Source organism: Mastigoproctus giganteus, chromosome 11 (genome assembly GCF_048544385.1).
Source record: "Mastigoproctus giganteus isolate SK-2022 chromosome 11, ASM4854438v1, whole genome shotgun sequence".
NCBI classification, from domain to species: Eukaryota; Metazoa; Arthropoda; class Arachnida; order Uropygi; family Thelyphonidae; genus Mastigoproctus; species Mastigoproctus giganteus.
Window position 1 is genome coordinate 130,395,369 of NC_143585.1, and position 17,757 is coordinate 130,413,125.

A 17,757-nucleotide genomic window follows, 5' to 3' on the forward strand; every position below is an offset into this window, starting at 1 on the left:
GGAATTAGAAAAAGCATTACAGCAACAAAAAAAAAAAAAAAAAAAACAGGAAGGCAGCAGGACCTGATGGCATCACAGCAGAGGCCATTAGATATGGAGGATCCAAACTTAAAATACAACTCTTAAACATATTCAACATAGCTCTAGCCACTGGGACTATTCCTTCTCAATGGAAGGAAGGACTCATTATACCAATACCAAAAAAGGATAATCTCAATAGACGTGAAATTACATTTCTATAAATTTCATTGAAAGTTTATAACAGAATATTATTAAATTCAACAAAACCTCATATTACTCCTTTACTACGCACAAATCAAGCTGGATTTCTTAAAAAGCACAGTACTCTTGAACGTATCCACTGGATTAAAAGACTACCTGAAATGGGCCAAAGACAAAAATCTTCCACTGATTTTAAATTTTATAGATTTCTCTAAAGAATTTGACTCAGTTAATAGGTTAAGGATGTTTGAAACATTAAAATTTTATGGAATTCCTGAACAAATTATTAAAGCAATAGCAGCAACTTATCAAGATTACTATGCGAGTCTTCATTAACGGTGAAAAAACCCAACGAATTTCCCATCACCACAGCAGTTCTTCAGGGAGATTTTAAAAACCCTAGATCATATCTTCAGGCTAACAGGGAAAGAATTTGGGATCACCCTAGAGGATTCTAGGGTAATCCCGAATTCCTATCGTGAATTCGGGATCAGAGTGATGCCTATTTCCCTTACAGGATCTGAGTTTTGCAGACGGTATCGTGCTTTTTAACATCACAGTACTGCATCTACACAAAAAGATTTTGAAAGAGAGCCCAATTATTTCCTACTGTTCTGGTAGGACTTAATGATGCTGTTTAAAGACCACATAATGTATATTTTGTATAGGAACCACAAATTTATAAATGAACCCAAGGGCAGAGCACATTCCTCATAGCACTCCCCCACCACATACAGAAATTTCCAAATTTTAGGCTATGTATCAAAAGTAAAAGTTGTAAATCTGAATGCATTTTTCCATAAAAACAATGTTGCTGCTGCTGTTTGGCATTTAGGAGCATTAGCAACTAAGGCCATATTGCTCCGGGGATATGCGGTGGTCATTCTCTGATCTTTCTGCATTCTCCGTATTTGGTGTTCACGGGCTCGAACCCTGGTCTAATCAAGAAGCGTGTGACGCACTGCTGCTCCTGCCCACCTGGCTACGGAGGCGCCAAAACAAAGTTGCATATCACAATTCCCCGTGAGATTCTCGAAAACCTCCTACCATGCCCCTTAACAACCACATCAACCCAACCACTGGGATTCCCTGACCCTTGGTCCCCCCCCCCCAACTGTAGTAACAGACTTAACAGGAGTGTACTGCATGGGGGGAGCAAAGTTATTACAGTATTTAGGGAGACAAATAACAGGGGTAAACCCAATCCAACTGCAAGAACCCATTTTGTGTGATCATAGCACATACTGTTTGATCACCTATTTTTGATTAAATATTTTTGGCTTAGATTTGTTCTCTGAGAATATTCTCTATAGGAATGAACATAATTACAAATCACTCTGTATGCATAATTACCACAACTAATTGAACATTTTACTAGGAAATCATACAAATATGTTATTTTCTAATTATTAAGAGCAGCATATCTTACTTAGAAGAGTTAAAAACTATTGGAATAAAGTGAAGAAGAACTGCAGAAAAAATGTAACTATAACTACAATACAAGGTGTACATTTTAATGATGAACAGTACATAAATTTTTACCACATTTTAAAATTTATACATTTCTTTATATATACATAATACAAAGAAAAATGAAATATGTACAGAGTTCGTGAGCTTTTCAAAATTCAAAACATACTGTATATCAACAAATGAAACACAAGAAGTCTAGTCACTGTCACTATCACTTGCTTTTCCACTGTAAATCTGTCCAACTCTAATGTTAAATTTATATTCTTGGTCACATCCCATATAAGCATCACTCATGAAATACAAAGTATATGTATGATCACCAGGATTTGGGGCAACAAAATCCAACTTCACTTTAGCTTTCTGCTGAAGGGTTAGCCTCTTTATTGAAATCAGGGAGTTGCTCTTAGGATCACCAATCACTACCCACCAACCTTCTTCACGTTTCTGTTGGAAAGAAAAATTGTTATAAATGAAGGAGCTAGATGTTATTTCCTTAGTGAAATATTATTTATTTAGAATACTAACTTGCAAATATTAGTCCTAGTCATGATATTATTCGTTAAAATTAATATTTTTAGTAATATTTAATTTAGAATTATATCTTCTACTTTTAATAAAATGTTTCTCCAAAATGAATTATTTATAATATGTGAAATATATGAACTAAAAACAAAATGTGGCATTATAGGTTTTAATTTGAAAACTGTATGAATTCTATTATGGATTGATATTACCTACATGCTCAGGAGGTAATATTATGCTCAATTGTAGAAACAATTGGAAAAGGGTAATAGCTAAAGATGATTAAACTTCTAATAGTGTAGGAAATTTAAAGTTTGTTTTAAAAGAAAAAGTTAAAGTTACACTATTACTAAACAGTAATCCCTCCCTAACTTCGGATTTAAAGATAATGTAGCTTTATATACCAAAATTTTACATTCTCTGTTTTTTTTTTAAAGGTGTTCAACTTCATATTTTTTAACCAAAGAACCTTACAATTATTGCTCCCACCTCCCACAAATCATGGGGATAGTTTTAGCAATTTTTTAAAGTTTAGTGGTTTAGTAATGCAAAAGTTAGGGATTTCTTTATGCTGTATCCTCCAAGTGGTTCCCCAAATTTTGTTGCTTAAGTCACACTAGGAGTTAAGACTGTATTTGCTAGAACAAAGTTTGAGAACCATTGCGGCCTACCTACTCAGTTACACACTCATAAGTACTATAGCACTGCACGTGGACATTTGGCTGCCTCACTCTGCATTTTTTTGCTTTTGAATAACATTTATTTTTCTTGTATGTATTTTTGACTTGTTTTTGTTGGCTATTTGGATGGATCTTCTTTGAAGTAGTTTCCCTGATACTGGATACACTGATTCTAATGCTACTGCAACCTATGGAAGCATTCTCAATAGGCTTCTTTTGGAATTGCTAATAGTCCATCACTGTAGTCTCTCATCTGTCATGCTCATCCAATGAGTATGATGGATAAGGTACCACAGTGATGGAGTGCTTTGCAAGAAATTCTTTAATGGAAAGTGCCAAGTGGCAGGGGATGTTATCATGATGCAAGTGCCAATTCCCCAAAGCCAAAATTTCCAGCCATTTTCTTTGAAGAGTACTGCATAGTCACTACAGGACTGCTTTACTGTTTGATCATACCCTGTATGATCACCCTGTGAGGAAAAAAAAAAAAAAATAAGCATGACCTAACATTTTATTGAAATTGTCTTTCATTTTGGTCTTGGAGAAGGCAAAGTCTTCCACCAAGAGGACTGGAACTTTGTTTTTGGTTGTTGAACACCATTTGTTGTTTGGTTGTTGACATGCGGGAACTTGCTGCTCTCTGTGATCATCAGTCAGGATGCCAGATACAAACTTGCTGAAATACATGCATTCTCAATTAAGAACACAATCGAGTGAATCACTGGTTTCTGGAAGTTGAAGGGCAGCAAAAGCAAGGAGCATCTTTAGCAGAGAAGCAACCCTCTTTAACCTTTTTGAATCACCATAAAATTCTTTAAATGACATATAGCATCTTCTCTGAAAGATGTTTTAGCATTTTATTGGTTTCTGTTGCACTTAATCTTTAATTTGAAACTAAATTTTATGTAAATTTGCTGCAAAATAAATCACTCATTTTAAAATGAGTGATTTTACTGTGATCCACTATTCTAGAGACAGTACTGCAGTAACACATTCATCTGTTGCTAGTCTTAATTAGTCGCCAAACATCTGACAAGATGCAGCCTGCTATGATTGCAGAACTTCAAGAAAAAAGCTTGTCCTCAAACTTTTTGATCACATCTTTATAATAATATATTGTTCCATTATCCTTGATTACTCTATTGTCACTTTATTACTATTTTTATGTTGTATATTTTGTTTTTCCTCTAAACCCTCTTATTTTCATGGGATTTAGTGTTGCCAACCATGCTATTTTTTAAGAACGTATCCCATGAAGTTGGTAAGAGATTACTGCACAAGCTCAATCGATGCAATGCATCTATTTTCACCAATGTCAATTAGCTATAATGGCAGCTGAACTACAGATTATTTTTCATGTTTAAGCTCAAAGTAATTTTCTGTAGAAGTACTATTTAACCCCAGGTATTTAACCACATCTGGTGAGTATGGGCTTGGCACACCCAGGGTCCTGAGCTGGATATCACCATTCTTCTCTTTCTTGGTGATTTCCTTCTACTTCTGACTCTTGTTCTCTCAGGGTAATTCAGAATTTTTTTTTTTTTTTTTTTTTTTTTTTTCGGTTAGTGCAGTAGAAGCCTCAGGCTTCCTTGCACCATATGGCTAATAATAATAATAATAATAATATTCAACCCTTTCTGGAATGGATTAATATCATAAAGTGGGGGTCCACTGTACTAATGTAGGTTACTAAAACAGTGCAGAAAAATTAACTGTTGCTTCATTAACTAAAGTTATATGTTTGTTAATGTGGTTTGGGCATGGAAATACAGTTTCTAACAAAATGCATTACAGAAAATGCTGCCAAACCATGGGCTTTCAAGGATAATTGAAGGCAGGAAGAATTTTTTAAAATACTACTAATTATAGATGCATGAAGAACACATCCTCATTTTTTGATTCAGAGTGAGGAAGGGTGAGGAGAAAGAGAGGACTGATCTCATCAACTCAACCATCCACCACAAATAAATCTTAGCCAACCAAAGGTCAACCAACCATACTCGTTGAATTACACTGTTACATATTAAAGACAATCGTACATTTAAATATGACCAAAACTCATAAAAATTGAAAGCCACTGTAAAATTTGCTTATAAATTGCAAATGGTAGGAGATAGGATCATACAAGGAAATTAAAAATTATACATAAAAAAAAAAAAAAAATAATAAAAATAAATTAAAATTCTGTACATCTTAGAAGCCATGATTAATTTGAAAACAATGTTTTCAATTTTTGTTTACAACTTAACTAAAATTGACAAAATGAACTTAGCATTCTTAATGTGACTGAATGAAATAGAGAATAAGTAACTGACATTTGAGCAGAGGTAAACATTTTAAATTGGTAACACCTTGTCTTTAATTTACTAATTTATTTCATAAGGCAAATGGCATTTGTTAAATTAAAAAATCAAAGTTTTACCTTATTTGTTGCACAGACATTCTGTATCACTTGATAATTTACATGCATATTTCATCTCTGCCAGAAGTCTCATCAGTTTATCTGACATCCATTTAGGTCTAAGCCTCAAACAGTATTTCTTAGTTGGTATGAAAAGCCTAGACCTTCTATGATTATTTCCCTTAATGCTTCCCATTTAGAATTTGCTGTTGGTAACATCATCAGTTGGTCCCACTATGAAGTTGTTATAAAGGAACTAGATGTAAAGAATAATTTTGTCATCACATATTTAGATTTAATGCTTCCATTTAGAATTTGCTGTTGGTAAGAATTAAAAACAGTCTGAGACCACTGTAGCCATCCTTATGAAAGCAAAATTTTCTCTTTACCCTTGACAGTAGTTATGTCCAAGTAAATTCCACATCAGTATACTATGATCACTGCCACCCAGTGGGTCGCTGCTGATAACCAGATCAAGAGTACTCCTTCTCTTCTTGCCTATTTATCATGTTGCTGCTGTAGAAAATAGTCATCCAATAAATCCACAAAAGTCTTGATAGTGTGTGAGTGACCAACTCACATATTCCAGTCGTTATCTGGAAAGTTAAAATCACCCATTATAAGACATTCTGATTTACTGGCCCACTCTATTTCTCTGTATAGTTGTTTAGTATGTTCATCACAGTCATTAGCCTAGAGCACAGTCCTACTCTAATTTTCATATTACCAGTGCTTATGTCACACCAAACTGACTCAACATTGCACTGGTCACCTATTTATTCTGGATGCACTGCCTTAGATTTAATATGCCTCTTAACTAAGAACATGACCGACCCCCTGTCCTGTATGTCCTTTCTGTACACATTGTAACCACCATATTCAAATTCACTATCTCTTATATTTGAGTTACTACATGTCTCCAATAACCCTACAATGTCTGCATTTGATGATTTAATCAGTATTTCAAATTCATCAAATTTATTTACACTACTCCTAGCATTAGTGTACATGCACCCATTTTTCCTCTTAGTTATGGCCCATGTATTTACCTTTTCTGTGACAACCCCCAGTAGGGCTTGAAATCCTCAACACATTGCTTTCCAGACTGCTGCATGTTTCTATAGAAGTACTGTAAGAATTGCTTTCACCTCTCCCTGCAGCTCTAGTTAATCTATTAATCTGTGTATCCCCCCAACACTAGCAGTTTTCTGATCTGCTTACTACTTCTTTGATAGCATTATCAAATATTCTTATGCCCCCTTTTATTTAAGTGTATCCCATCCCTGTAAAAACAGTCACTCCTGTTAACAAACACAGATCAGGCTGAGAAAAATTCTACTTCATGACCCTTGCATATTCTCTCCAGGGCCAAACCAATTGACAAAGCTCACAAACATACTCCCTCCTATTGTGTCTGGGCACAATTACAGACACTTTCAAATTCAATCCTAAGTTGTGACTTTTTCACAACATTGCCCTGTACTTGTTAAATAAGTCCTCAGATCTTTTACTTGAGTAGAATATCATTAGTGCCTAGAAGTACAACAATATCACCTTTTGTGTCCTTAAAAGATAATATCTGTTCTACAATACCATTATCTACTTTTGTATAGTACCCTGGTTCTATTCCGCCTATACTTCATGCACAATGTATATCCTATTTTCCTGATAATAGAGTCATCGACAATAAGTACCTTGCATTTATCCTGTACACCTTAATTGCCATTTTACAACCCATCTGTTTAGTTTATCTGGATCCTCTTAAAGCAGCATACCCTGATTACTATACTGAGGCACAATTTTGCATAGTAGCCCTTACACCATTAAACCTCCACTCTAACAAGAACAATTACTGTGCCCACCTTTGTATCATTGGCAAACTTAGACATCAAACTGGAAATACTTACATTAATATCATTAATATATATTTAAAACAGTAAGGAGCCCAACACTGATCTGTGGGGAATTCATACTTATGACATTAGTCCATTAAGCCATTTATACCCACTCTTTGTATTATATCACTTACCCATCCTTTTATCCAAAGTAGTAACTATCCCTAATGCCACATTCCTATTTACACAACACACAACATATGTACAGTATTAAACGTTTACTGAAATCTAAGTACGTGATGACAAAATTATTCTTTAAATCTAGTTCCTTTGTAACAACTTCACAGTATCTAATCAGATTGGTGAGGCATGATCTCTCTCTCTCTCTCTCTCTCTCTCTCTCTCTCTCTCTCTCTCTCTCTCTTAACAAATACGTCACTCTTAGTAAGATGATCTTGCGCTACTACTTTAATTATTGATTCCATTATTTTTCCTGATACAAAGATTAAATTTAAACGACTGTAGTTACCCACTACAGTCTTTTAGGTTTATCAATTTTTGAACCACCCTTGTGAATAGGAGATATATTTGCATACCTCCAATCAGCAAGTACTTCTCTTCAATCTAAGGATACTCTCATTATGATATCTGAAGGTTCAGTTATGACCTTTGCAGGTACTTTGTTTGCTTTTAGATGCAGCAGTTTCTCTTCCACCTTACTTTCCGTTATTAGAAAATAATTTAACTTTCAATCAGTATTAGACAGCCTTTTTCTAACACCATCTCAAAAAATATCTTTATGTAAGAATATGTATATGCAAAATATTCATCCAGTGTATCAGAAATCTGTACAGGATCATCTACAGTTACCATACATACCCAGTATATCAAAGTGATTTATCCCTCTCCTTTTATTGTTAACACATGCAAAGAATTCCTTGCTGCTTTTCTTTGCATTCTTAGCCAAAGCCTTCTCATACCATATCAGTTTTTACAGTTCAATAACATGCATTTTTTCTTCATTTTATGTTTTCTTTTCTTATGTGTCACTCCGGCTATTTCACCGCTATCCCCAGATAAAGTTTTTAATTGAACTAATTAAAAATATATAACTATTTTTCTTCATTCTTCTAAGGATATTATGTGGTTTTTGTAATTTTGGCATATAGTAGCAATATTTTATTAGTCAATCCCAAGTTACGTAAAAAGTCCTGTAACGTATCTCTTAAGTATGTTGGGGACTTGCTGCATTTTTGGATTAACTTGGAAATTGATTATCCGGGAATATTTTTATACCATCTATCCCAGAAAATCGAGAGTCTACAGTATATACAGTATTATTACTGCATTGGGATAGAAGTTTAGTGTAATATTTTTAATTGCATTAAAGGCTCAAGGTAGTGGGAGTGCTGTGGCTCAGGGGAGAACTGGGGGGGGGGGTTGTCCTCTGAATCACAGCCTTTTGAAATGTACTGCTTGTTTGATATTTGTGGAGCAATCAGGAATGAGATATGATATTGCCAAGGGTAATGTCTCTGTGTGTGTGCTTGATGTAAGGAAATGAGGCAAACTCAGCATTGTTTTGGTCCTTTATGAGCTTGAAGAACAAGGTAGATGCCCTCAAAGGACTTAAATTGAGGGGCTCATCAAGCTCTCAGCTGGCCACATCAATGCCAGAGCATGCACTTGAACATCAGGCAACGTAGTGGCAATCTGCAAGGCAGATTGTGCTGATCCCACAGGAACTAGTTGTTGTTTGTGACTCTATTATCAGGGAAACGGGGTAATATATTGTGCAAAAAGGATAGGTGGAACAGGACTAGGGTATATAACTGAGAGCAAAATGGAGGAGAAATTGTTGAAGATAAACATAAAAAAGGCATCTGGGGTGGATGGGATCTAACCAGTTATATTAAAGGAGGTGGCAAAGGAAGCAAGCAAACCCTTAGCCATAATTATGAGAGCTTCCTTGGACTCAGGGGAGGTACCCATGGACTGGAGATGTGAAAATGTGACCCCAATTCACAAAGGAGGATCAAAGGGTGACACAAGTAATTACAGATCTGTTAGTTTAACTTCTGTTCCGGGGACATTAATGGAGGCACTGGTTAAAGAAGCACTGCAGGTTCATCTAGACAACACTTCGGTTATAGTTCGGACACAGCAAGGGTTTGTTAAGGGGAAGTCTTGTCTTACCAATTTGATTAGATACTATGATGTGGCCACAAAGGAACTGGATGCAAAAAATAATTTTGATATCAAATATCATATAATTTCTCTATATTTATGGCATTAAGCGCAAAATGCTGCTATGGATAAAGGGATGGTTGAGTGGGAGAAGACAGAGAGTGGTAATCAATGGATACTGCTCTTCATGGGGAGTCCCCCAGGGTTTAATGCTGGGTCCATTGTTGTTTTCTGTATTTATTAATGATATTGATGATGAAGGTATATCAGGCTTAATGTCTGTTTGCAGATGATACCAAGGTTAGCAGGGTTGTTAATGACAGTACACTACTGCAAGACTATCTAGAAATGTTGAGTAGATGGACTGAGAGGTGGCAACTGAAGTTTAAAATTGACAAATGTAAAGTACTGTATATGGGTAGCATTAACCCCAGAGTAATATATCAACTGTGTGGTAATACATTCAAGGTGGTAGAGAATGAAAAGGACCTGGGGGTAATTGTGCAGTCAGATATGAAGTTTTCTGAGCAGTGCAGACAGTCTGCAAGAGTAGCTCATGGTGTCTTGTCAATGATATACAGGAATTTTTTTAGCAGGGATAAGGAGCTGATTATCCTCTTGTATACGTACGGGTCTGGGTACGAGAGTAGACTGTGCGGACGAAGCTCTTTCACGCTCTTGGAACAGAGAAGTTTTTCCTGATTTATTTTCTGATTTATTAGCTTAAATTGTCATATTAACTTATTTCTAGAGTAGCTTTATATTCCTAGTTACGATACTTAGTTTAAAGTTTAACTTAGACAGAGATTTTGTAGATATTACTTAGTATCGGTAAGGGTATCAAATCCACGTGTTACAAATTGAACGAGAGGTCTTTTTTTTAACCAAATTTAGTCGAATTATTAACCAATTGTTATATTAAATTATCTTCTATAAGTAGATTATAGACCTAGTCAGGATCCTTAGTTTATTCTAAATTGAGATAGCGAGATTTGAAAGCTAATCAATACTTACGAGTCCGTAGAAGTACCGTTCGTGAATTCCCGCCATTTTTACACGATAGCATAACCTTAGTGTAGTATGGTGCATAATATAATATTGTCAATTAATCAGTAAATCTATTAATCTTGATAAACTTTATTGTCAATTAAATTGTACTTTTAACTCTATATATATATATATAACGACTTAATCGTAACAAATAATTAATACATAACTATAGTGGTACACGTGATACGGAAGTTATATAAAGCGAACTCGTAGAAAACACTAGATACCGAAAAAATAAATATAGCGTTATAACTGTTTTGGGATATAACTTAAGGATTTAATTTTGTTTTGAAATTTATTGAATTAAATCGGAATCATGACTCAGACCAGAGCAGCAAAGCAAAAGGCTCAAGCTAATGGGAGTGCTGTGGTTCAGGGGAGATCTGAGGGGGGCAGTTGCCCTCTGAATCACAGTCTTTTAAAATGCACTGCTTTGCTTGATGTTTGCGGAGCAGTCAGGTACGGGACATGATACTGCCAAGGGGGATACTGTTTTGGGATATAACTTAAGGATTTAATTTTGTTTTGAAATTTATTGAATTAAATCGGAATCATGACTCAGACCAGAGCAGCAAAGCAAAAGGCTCAAGCTAATGGGAGTGCTGTGGTTCAGGGGAGATCTGAGGGGGGCAGTTGCCCTCTGAATCACAGTCTTTTAAAATGCACTGTTTGCTTGATGTTTGCGGAGCAGTCGGGTACGGGACATGATACTGCCAAGGGGGATGTCTTTGTGTGTGCACGATGTAAGGAGTGCAAGGAAATCAGGCGACAACTCAGCATTGTTATGGGCCTTTATGAGGGCTTGAAGGACAGGGTGGATGCCCTCGAAGGAAATAAATTGAGGGGCCCATCAAGCTCTCAGCTGCCCACATCAATGCCAGAGCTTGCACTTGGTCATCAGGCAACACAAAGGCAGCCCCCTAGGCAGAATGCGCTGGTCCCACAGGAACTAGTAGTTGTTGGTGACTCTATTGTCAGGGAAGCGGGTAACATGCTTTGCAAAAAGGATAGGTGGAATAGGACCAGGGTTTGTCTGCCAGGGGCAAAGGTTGATGACGTTGTAGAGCGGATATCATCTTTAAGGGCACAAAAGGTGATATAGTTGTACACGTTGGCACTAATGATATTAAGAGTAGGAGACCGGCGGAATTACTTAGCAAGTACAGGTCACTGTTGAAAAAAAGCCGTAAATTAGGGTTGAATTTGAAAGTGTCTGCAATTCTGCCCAGACACGATAGGAGGGAGTATATGATGAGAGCCTTGTCGATCAATTTGGCCCTGGAGGGATTGTGCAAGGCTCAAGGGATAGAATTTTTTTCAGCCTGGACTGTACTTGTTAACAGGAGAGATTGCTTCTACAGGGATGGGATACACTTAAATAGAAAGGGTGTAAGAATTTTTGCTGATGCTGTCGAGGCAGAGTTAGGTGGGTCGGAAAACTGCTAGTTGGGGGGGATACAAGGACTAATAGATTAACAGTAGCCACTGGCAGAGGTGGAAGCAATTCTTGCACTGCTTCTACTGATATGAGCAGAAGCCTGAAAAACAAGATGCAGGATATTTCAGAGACTGCTGGGAGTCATTGCGGTACAAGTAAACACATGGGTTTTGTTAGGGTAATGATTTGATTGATTTGGTAGTTGTTGGCGCATCGGCTTCTGTGGCCATATTGCACCTCCCAAGGTTTTTGCAGTACTTTGATCCAAGCCCGAAGCGGGAATCGAACCCGCAACCTTTGGGTTGCCGGGCAGGTACTTTACCCACTCGGCTAGCCCGGTCGGCCTTTGTTAGGGTAGCTAAGAAAAAGAACAGGTGCATGTATACCTACGTGTACACCAATGCTAGGAGTTTGGTAAATAAATTTGATGAATTTGAGGTATTGCTCAAAACATCAAAGGCAGATATTGTTGGGATATCACACAGATATAAGGAATGCAGAACTGGAATTTGGGGAATACAGTGTGTATAGAAAGGATAGACATGACAGGAGGGGAGGAGGGGTTATGCTATTAGTTAAGAAACACATAAAGTCCAAGGAAGTGAAGCCAGTCGACATCGATGGACAGGGCAGTGTCGAGTCAGTTTGGTGTGACATAAGCATTGGGAAATCAAAATTGAGAGTAGGAGTGTGCTATAGGCCTAATGACTCTGATGAGTATAATAAGATATTGTACAGGAAATAGAGTGGGCCAGTAAATCAGAGAGTCTTATAATGGGGGATTTTAATTTCCCAGATATTGACTGGAATTTGTGGGTTGGTCAATCGCACACTAGCAAGGCTTTTGTGGATTTATTGGATGATTGTTTTCTACATCAGCATGTTTGTGAGGCAACAAGAGGGAGCAATACTCTTGATCTGATTATCAGTAGTGATTCTTCATGCATTAAGAATCTGCAGATAAATGAAACACTAGGTGGCAGTGATCACAGTGTGTTGAAGTGGGATTTACTCAAGGAGGTAACTACCATCAGAGGTAAAGGGAAGGTTTTTGTTTTTGTAAAGGCGACTATGATGGTCTGAGACAGTATTTAAATTCTATACAGTGGGACCAACTGATGACGTTACCAACAGCAAACTCAAAATGGGAAGCATTCAAGGAACTAATCTTGGAGGCTACCAGGCTTTACATACCAACTAAGAAATATTGTTCAAGGTTTAGGCCTAAATGGTTGTCAGATGAACTAATAAGACATGTGGCAGAGAAGAAAAATGCATGGGATACATACAAATTAATGGGTGACATGGAAGCCTATGATAGATATAAGTTGGTCTGTAACCAAGTCACAAAGGAGATTAGGCAGGCAAAGGCAGACTACGAAAAATCCTTGGCAAAGAATGCAAAGAAAAACAGAAAAGAGTTCTTTACCTATTTAAACTCAAGAAGGAAAGGGATGAATCAGATTGGTCCACTGGATATTGATGGTTCAACAGTTGAGGATCCTGCTCAGGTGGCTAACAATCTAAATGAGTATTTTGCATCTACATTCACGCATGAGGAGTTATTCAGGAAGGAGAATGATGTAGGTAAAGTAAACATTGGCAGTGAGCTGGATGATTTTGTAATAACTGAGAGGAAAGTGGAGGAGAGATTGTTCAGGATAAACATAAAAAGGCACCTGGGGTGGATGGGATCTATCTAGTTATATTAAAGGAGGCAGCAAAGGAAGTAAGCAAACCCCTAGCCATAATTATGAGAGCTTCTTTGGACTCAGGGGAGGTACAACCCATAGACTGGAGATGTGCAAATGTAACCCCAATTCACAAAGGAGGATCAAAGGCTGACACAAGTAATTATAGACCTGTTAGTTTAACTTCTGTTCCAGGTAAATTAATGGAGGCACTGGTTAAAGAAGCACTGCAGTATCATCTAGACAAGAATTCAGTTATAGCTCAGATGCAGCATGGTTTTGTTAAGGGCAGGTCTTGCCTGACCAATTTGATTGGATACTATGATGTAGTCACAAAAGAACTGGATGCAGGGAATAACTTTGATATTATATATTTGGATCTTAGAAAGGCTTTTGATACTGTTGCACATGGAATACTGCTGCACAAATTGGAGCAGTGTGGCAATGGAGGCAAATTGCTGCTATGGATAAGGGGATGGTTGAGTGGCAGAAGACAGAGAGTGGTAATCAATGGACACTGCTCAACGTGGACTAATGTTATTAGTGGAGTTCCTCAGGGTTCAGTGTTGGGTCCGTTGTTATTTTCGGTGTTTATGAATGATATTGATGATGGGATATCAAGTTTAATGTCCAAGTTTGCAGATGATACAAAGGTTGGCAGGGTTGTTAAGGACACCACTGACGCTATGCTGCTGCAACAGGATCTGGAAAGGTTGAACAGATGGGCTGAGAGGTGGCAAATGAAGTTTAACATTGACAAATGTAAAGTACTACATATGGGAAACAGTAACCCCAGAGCAACGTATCAACTCTGCGGTACTACACTGACAGTGGTGGAGAATGAAAAGGACCTGGGGGTAATTGTGCAGGCAGATATGAAGTTCTCTGAGCAGTGCAGACGAGCTGCAAGAGTAGCTCATGGTGTCTTGTCAATGATATACAGGAATTTTTCTAGCAGGGATAAGGAGGTGATTATTCCCTTGTATAAAGCAATGGTTAGGCCACATCTTGAGTACTGTATACAGGTCTGGAGGCCTCATTTCAAGAAGGATGTAGAGCTGCTGGAACGCTGCTGCAACAAGATTAGTGAATGGAACAAAGGGTTGCTCTTACGAAGAAAGGCTTAAGTTTTGCAAATTACAGAGTCTGGAGACTAGGCACTGGCGAGGTGATCTGATAGAGGTGTATAAGGCTTTGAATGGTTTGAGCATGCTCAATGCCAATGGGATTCTTCATCTTGCTCAGAATAATCAGCTCAGAGGGCATAAATTCAAATTGAGGAAGGATGGATGTCGGATAGATGTGCGGAAATTTGCCTTTGGCCAGCGAGTGGTTGGTTGGTGGAACCGACTTCCATCACTTGTTGTTGAAGTTGATAGCCTAAACAAATTTAAGGCTCAACTGGACAGGTATTTCGAGTGAATGGAGGGGTGAAATGGGAGTGGTGTGTTTTTTTTTTTTTTTTTTTTGGCTGATGCTGAATAAGCTTGCTTTCTTGCATCATATGTCTCTACTAATGCTAATGCTATAAGGCAATGGTCAGGCCACACCTGGAGTACTGTATACAGGTCTGGAGTCCTCATTTAAAGAAGGATGTAGAGCTGCTGGAATGAGTACAGAGAAGGGCAACAAGATTAGTAAATGGAACAAAGGGTTGCTCTTACGAAGAAAGGCTTAAGTTTTGCAAATTACAGTGTCTGGGGACTAGGCACCGGCAAGGTGATCTGATAGAGGTGTTTAAAGCCTTGAATGGTTTGAGCATGCTCAATGCTGATGGGATTCTTCCTCTTGCCCAGATTAATTGCCTGAGAGGACATAAATTCAAATTGAGGAAAGGCAGTTGTAGAATAGACGTGCGGAAGTTGCCTTTAGCCAGCGCGTGGTTGATTGCTGGAATAAACTTCCATCTGTCATTTTAGAAGTCGACAACTCAGTTTAAATAAATTCAAGACAGAACTAGATAAACATTTGGAGCGAATGGATGGGTGAAATGGGAAGGTTTTTTTTTTTTTTTTTTTTTGGCTGATGCTGTATAAGCTTGCGTTCTTGCATCATATGCCTCTACTAATGCTAATAAGTTAAGCCTCAAATACCTAAATATCTCTTAGTTGCTATAAAACTCTTGGTGGCCTCTACAATTCTCTCTCTGAACACTTCTAATTGGGCACTTATATTTATTTGATAACCTCAGCTGTTCTTGCTGAAAAAGAGTTCAAAAAATGTTTAAGTCCATTTTAACCGCCTTTGCAAAAACAAAAACTCTTCCCTTTATAGCTGATAGAAGTAATTTCTTCGAATAAATTCCACATACTAAAACATCACCCCACCCCCATCAGGTATATCCTATCTGTATGCATCTTGACTAACCAAAACACCCAATAATCCTCTACTAACTACTAATTCTATGTTGAAGTAACAAATTCCCTTTCCCTGTTCTATTCATGGTATCAGTTGGATTAAAAAAAAAAAAAAGAACAAAAAAATCTTAACCGTACTAACAAGCAACTTGTCCACTCCCAAAAAAATGAATTAATTAAAAAAACAAAGAAAATAAAAACAGCATATAACCCCACCTCTCTTTCTGTTAACACTTCTCTCTTGCTCATGTCAGACCACTCCTGGCTGCTACCCCAGATGTTGCTGTGGTTAGATCTAAAGACTTCTCATAATCTATCTTAGCCCACCAACGTCTTGAGTAACTTGATTACACAGTACATCCCCTGACAAATTATAATCATCCCATGCATTTTTTATCTCTGCCACCACTATATTTATAATCACCCAACACATTTTTTATTTTTACCACTAAGCTCAACAGTTCATCTGACATCCTTTATAACATTTACATTTTAAACAGCTGGAGAGTATATTCATCACAGTCATCAGATGCAGATTAGATTCATCACAGTCATTAGTCAAGCTTGTCTGCACAGACGAGCTTGACTTAACCATCCAGAGAGCATACATCACTTGTCATACAGTGAGCAGCATCGCAATTCTTATATACGGATGGCAGTGACCATTAAAAAGGCTACATGACACTATCAAATACAGTGTCACAGTGTACTGCAAGGCACCCATTCCAACATTTATGCTGTGGTCCTTCCCCAAGAGATTTCTCTTCTATTAATCCTAATGCTATATTCTCCCAATAACGTTAAATGCAATCTATATGCCTTCAGATATCTTTCCTATCCAAGTCCTTCCTTTTATATTGCACCTTATGCAACTGGTTTATACATCAATTTTTAAAAATTAATTTATATTATTTATTTATTATTTTTTTGGTATAACTGTTTAGGCCCCCCCCCCTTTCTTTACTGGGCACTCTCACTGCAACCCCACAGTTGTGGTGGGAGGCCCAAAAATGATTTAAACTTGCATAGAAGATAGCATATCTCCTTGTGCCAAGAATTGCAGCCAGCTAGCAGATTTCCAGGTGGCTTTCGTTGGCCAGTTGCTAAGAAACCAATTAAACAGCACAACACATTGCTAAGCATATAAACCAATACAACACAAAATGACTGGCCTTGCAGATATGCTCAACACTGAAACAAGAAGCAGGTTTCAAGGGAATTCTTGGGAACTACTATAACAATGCACATACAAGGTTTTGCAATAAAGTTCCCAGGCTAATGCAGTGCTAGAAAAAATAAAATAAAATAAAATAAAGTGAAGGAGCTTCAAAAATGGTTTTATTTTTATTCAAAGTAATCATCACCTGATCGAATGCCCTTATTACACAGTTCTAAAAAGAGTCTGTGAAGGCATCCAAAAAGATTATGTTTAGTTCAAGGTTACATTTTCCTTTATGCCCTCAACATCCTGAACTCTCCTTCCTTTCAGTGCAATATTCATCTTGGGAAAGAAGAAGTCCTTTGGTGCTAGATCGGAAGAGCAGGATGAATAGTTGATGTGTACAATGCCATGTCTTCACAACAAGTGTGGAATAGGCAGAGGCATTATTGTAATAAGAACCAGCTGCCCTTCTCTCAAAATTGGGGCCTTACCCCTGGAAATACACTTCAACAGTCTTTGAAACACCTGTATGTAGAACCTAAGAATTGACTCTCAGGTACCTTTCAGGTACAAATTCCTTGTGAATCACAGTTTTTGTCAAAAAACACAATCAGCATGGTCTTGATCCCGGACTTCTTTAAGCAAAACTTTTTAGGCCTTGGTGATGGTTTTGAAGTAAATTGCATGCTCTGATGCTTTGTTTCTGAGTCGTACTTAAACCCCATTCATCTCCAGTGAC

At 37.4% G+C, this 17,757-nt stretch overlaps 1 protein-coding gene across 1 annotated transcript in view; it reads right to left on the reverse strand.

The window, feature by feature from the left end:
* Positions 1-1,822: 1,822 nt before the first annotated feature.
* The window catches only part of Brr2 (U5 small nuclear ribonucleoprotein l(3)72Ab), a 570,943-nt gene continuing 555,008 nt past the window's right edge, over positions 1,823-17,757 (reverse strand). The window contains exon 43 of the mRNA XM_090384330.1: positions 1,823-2,139. Coding sequence (XP_090240456.1) covers positions 1,891-2,139 — 249 coding nt within the window. The 3' untranslated portion in view covers positions 1,823-1,890. The remainder of the gene's footprint in view (positions 2,140-17,757) is intronic.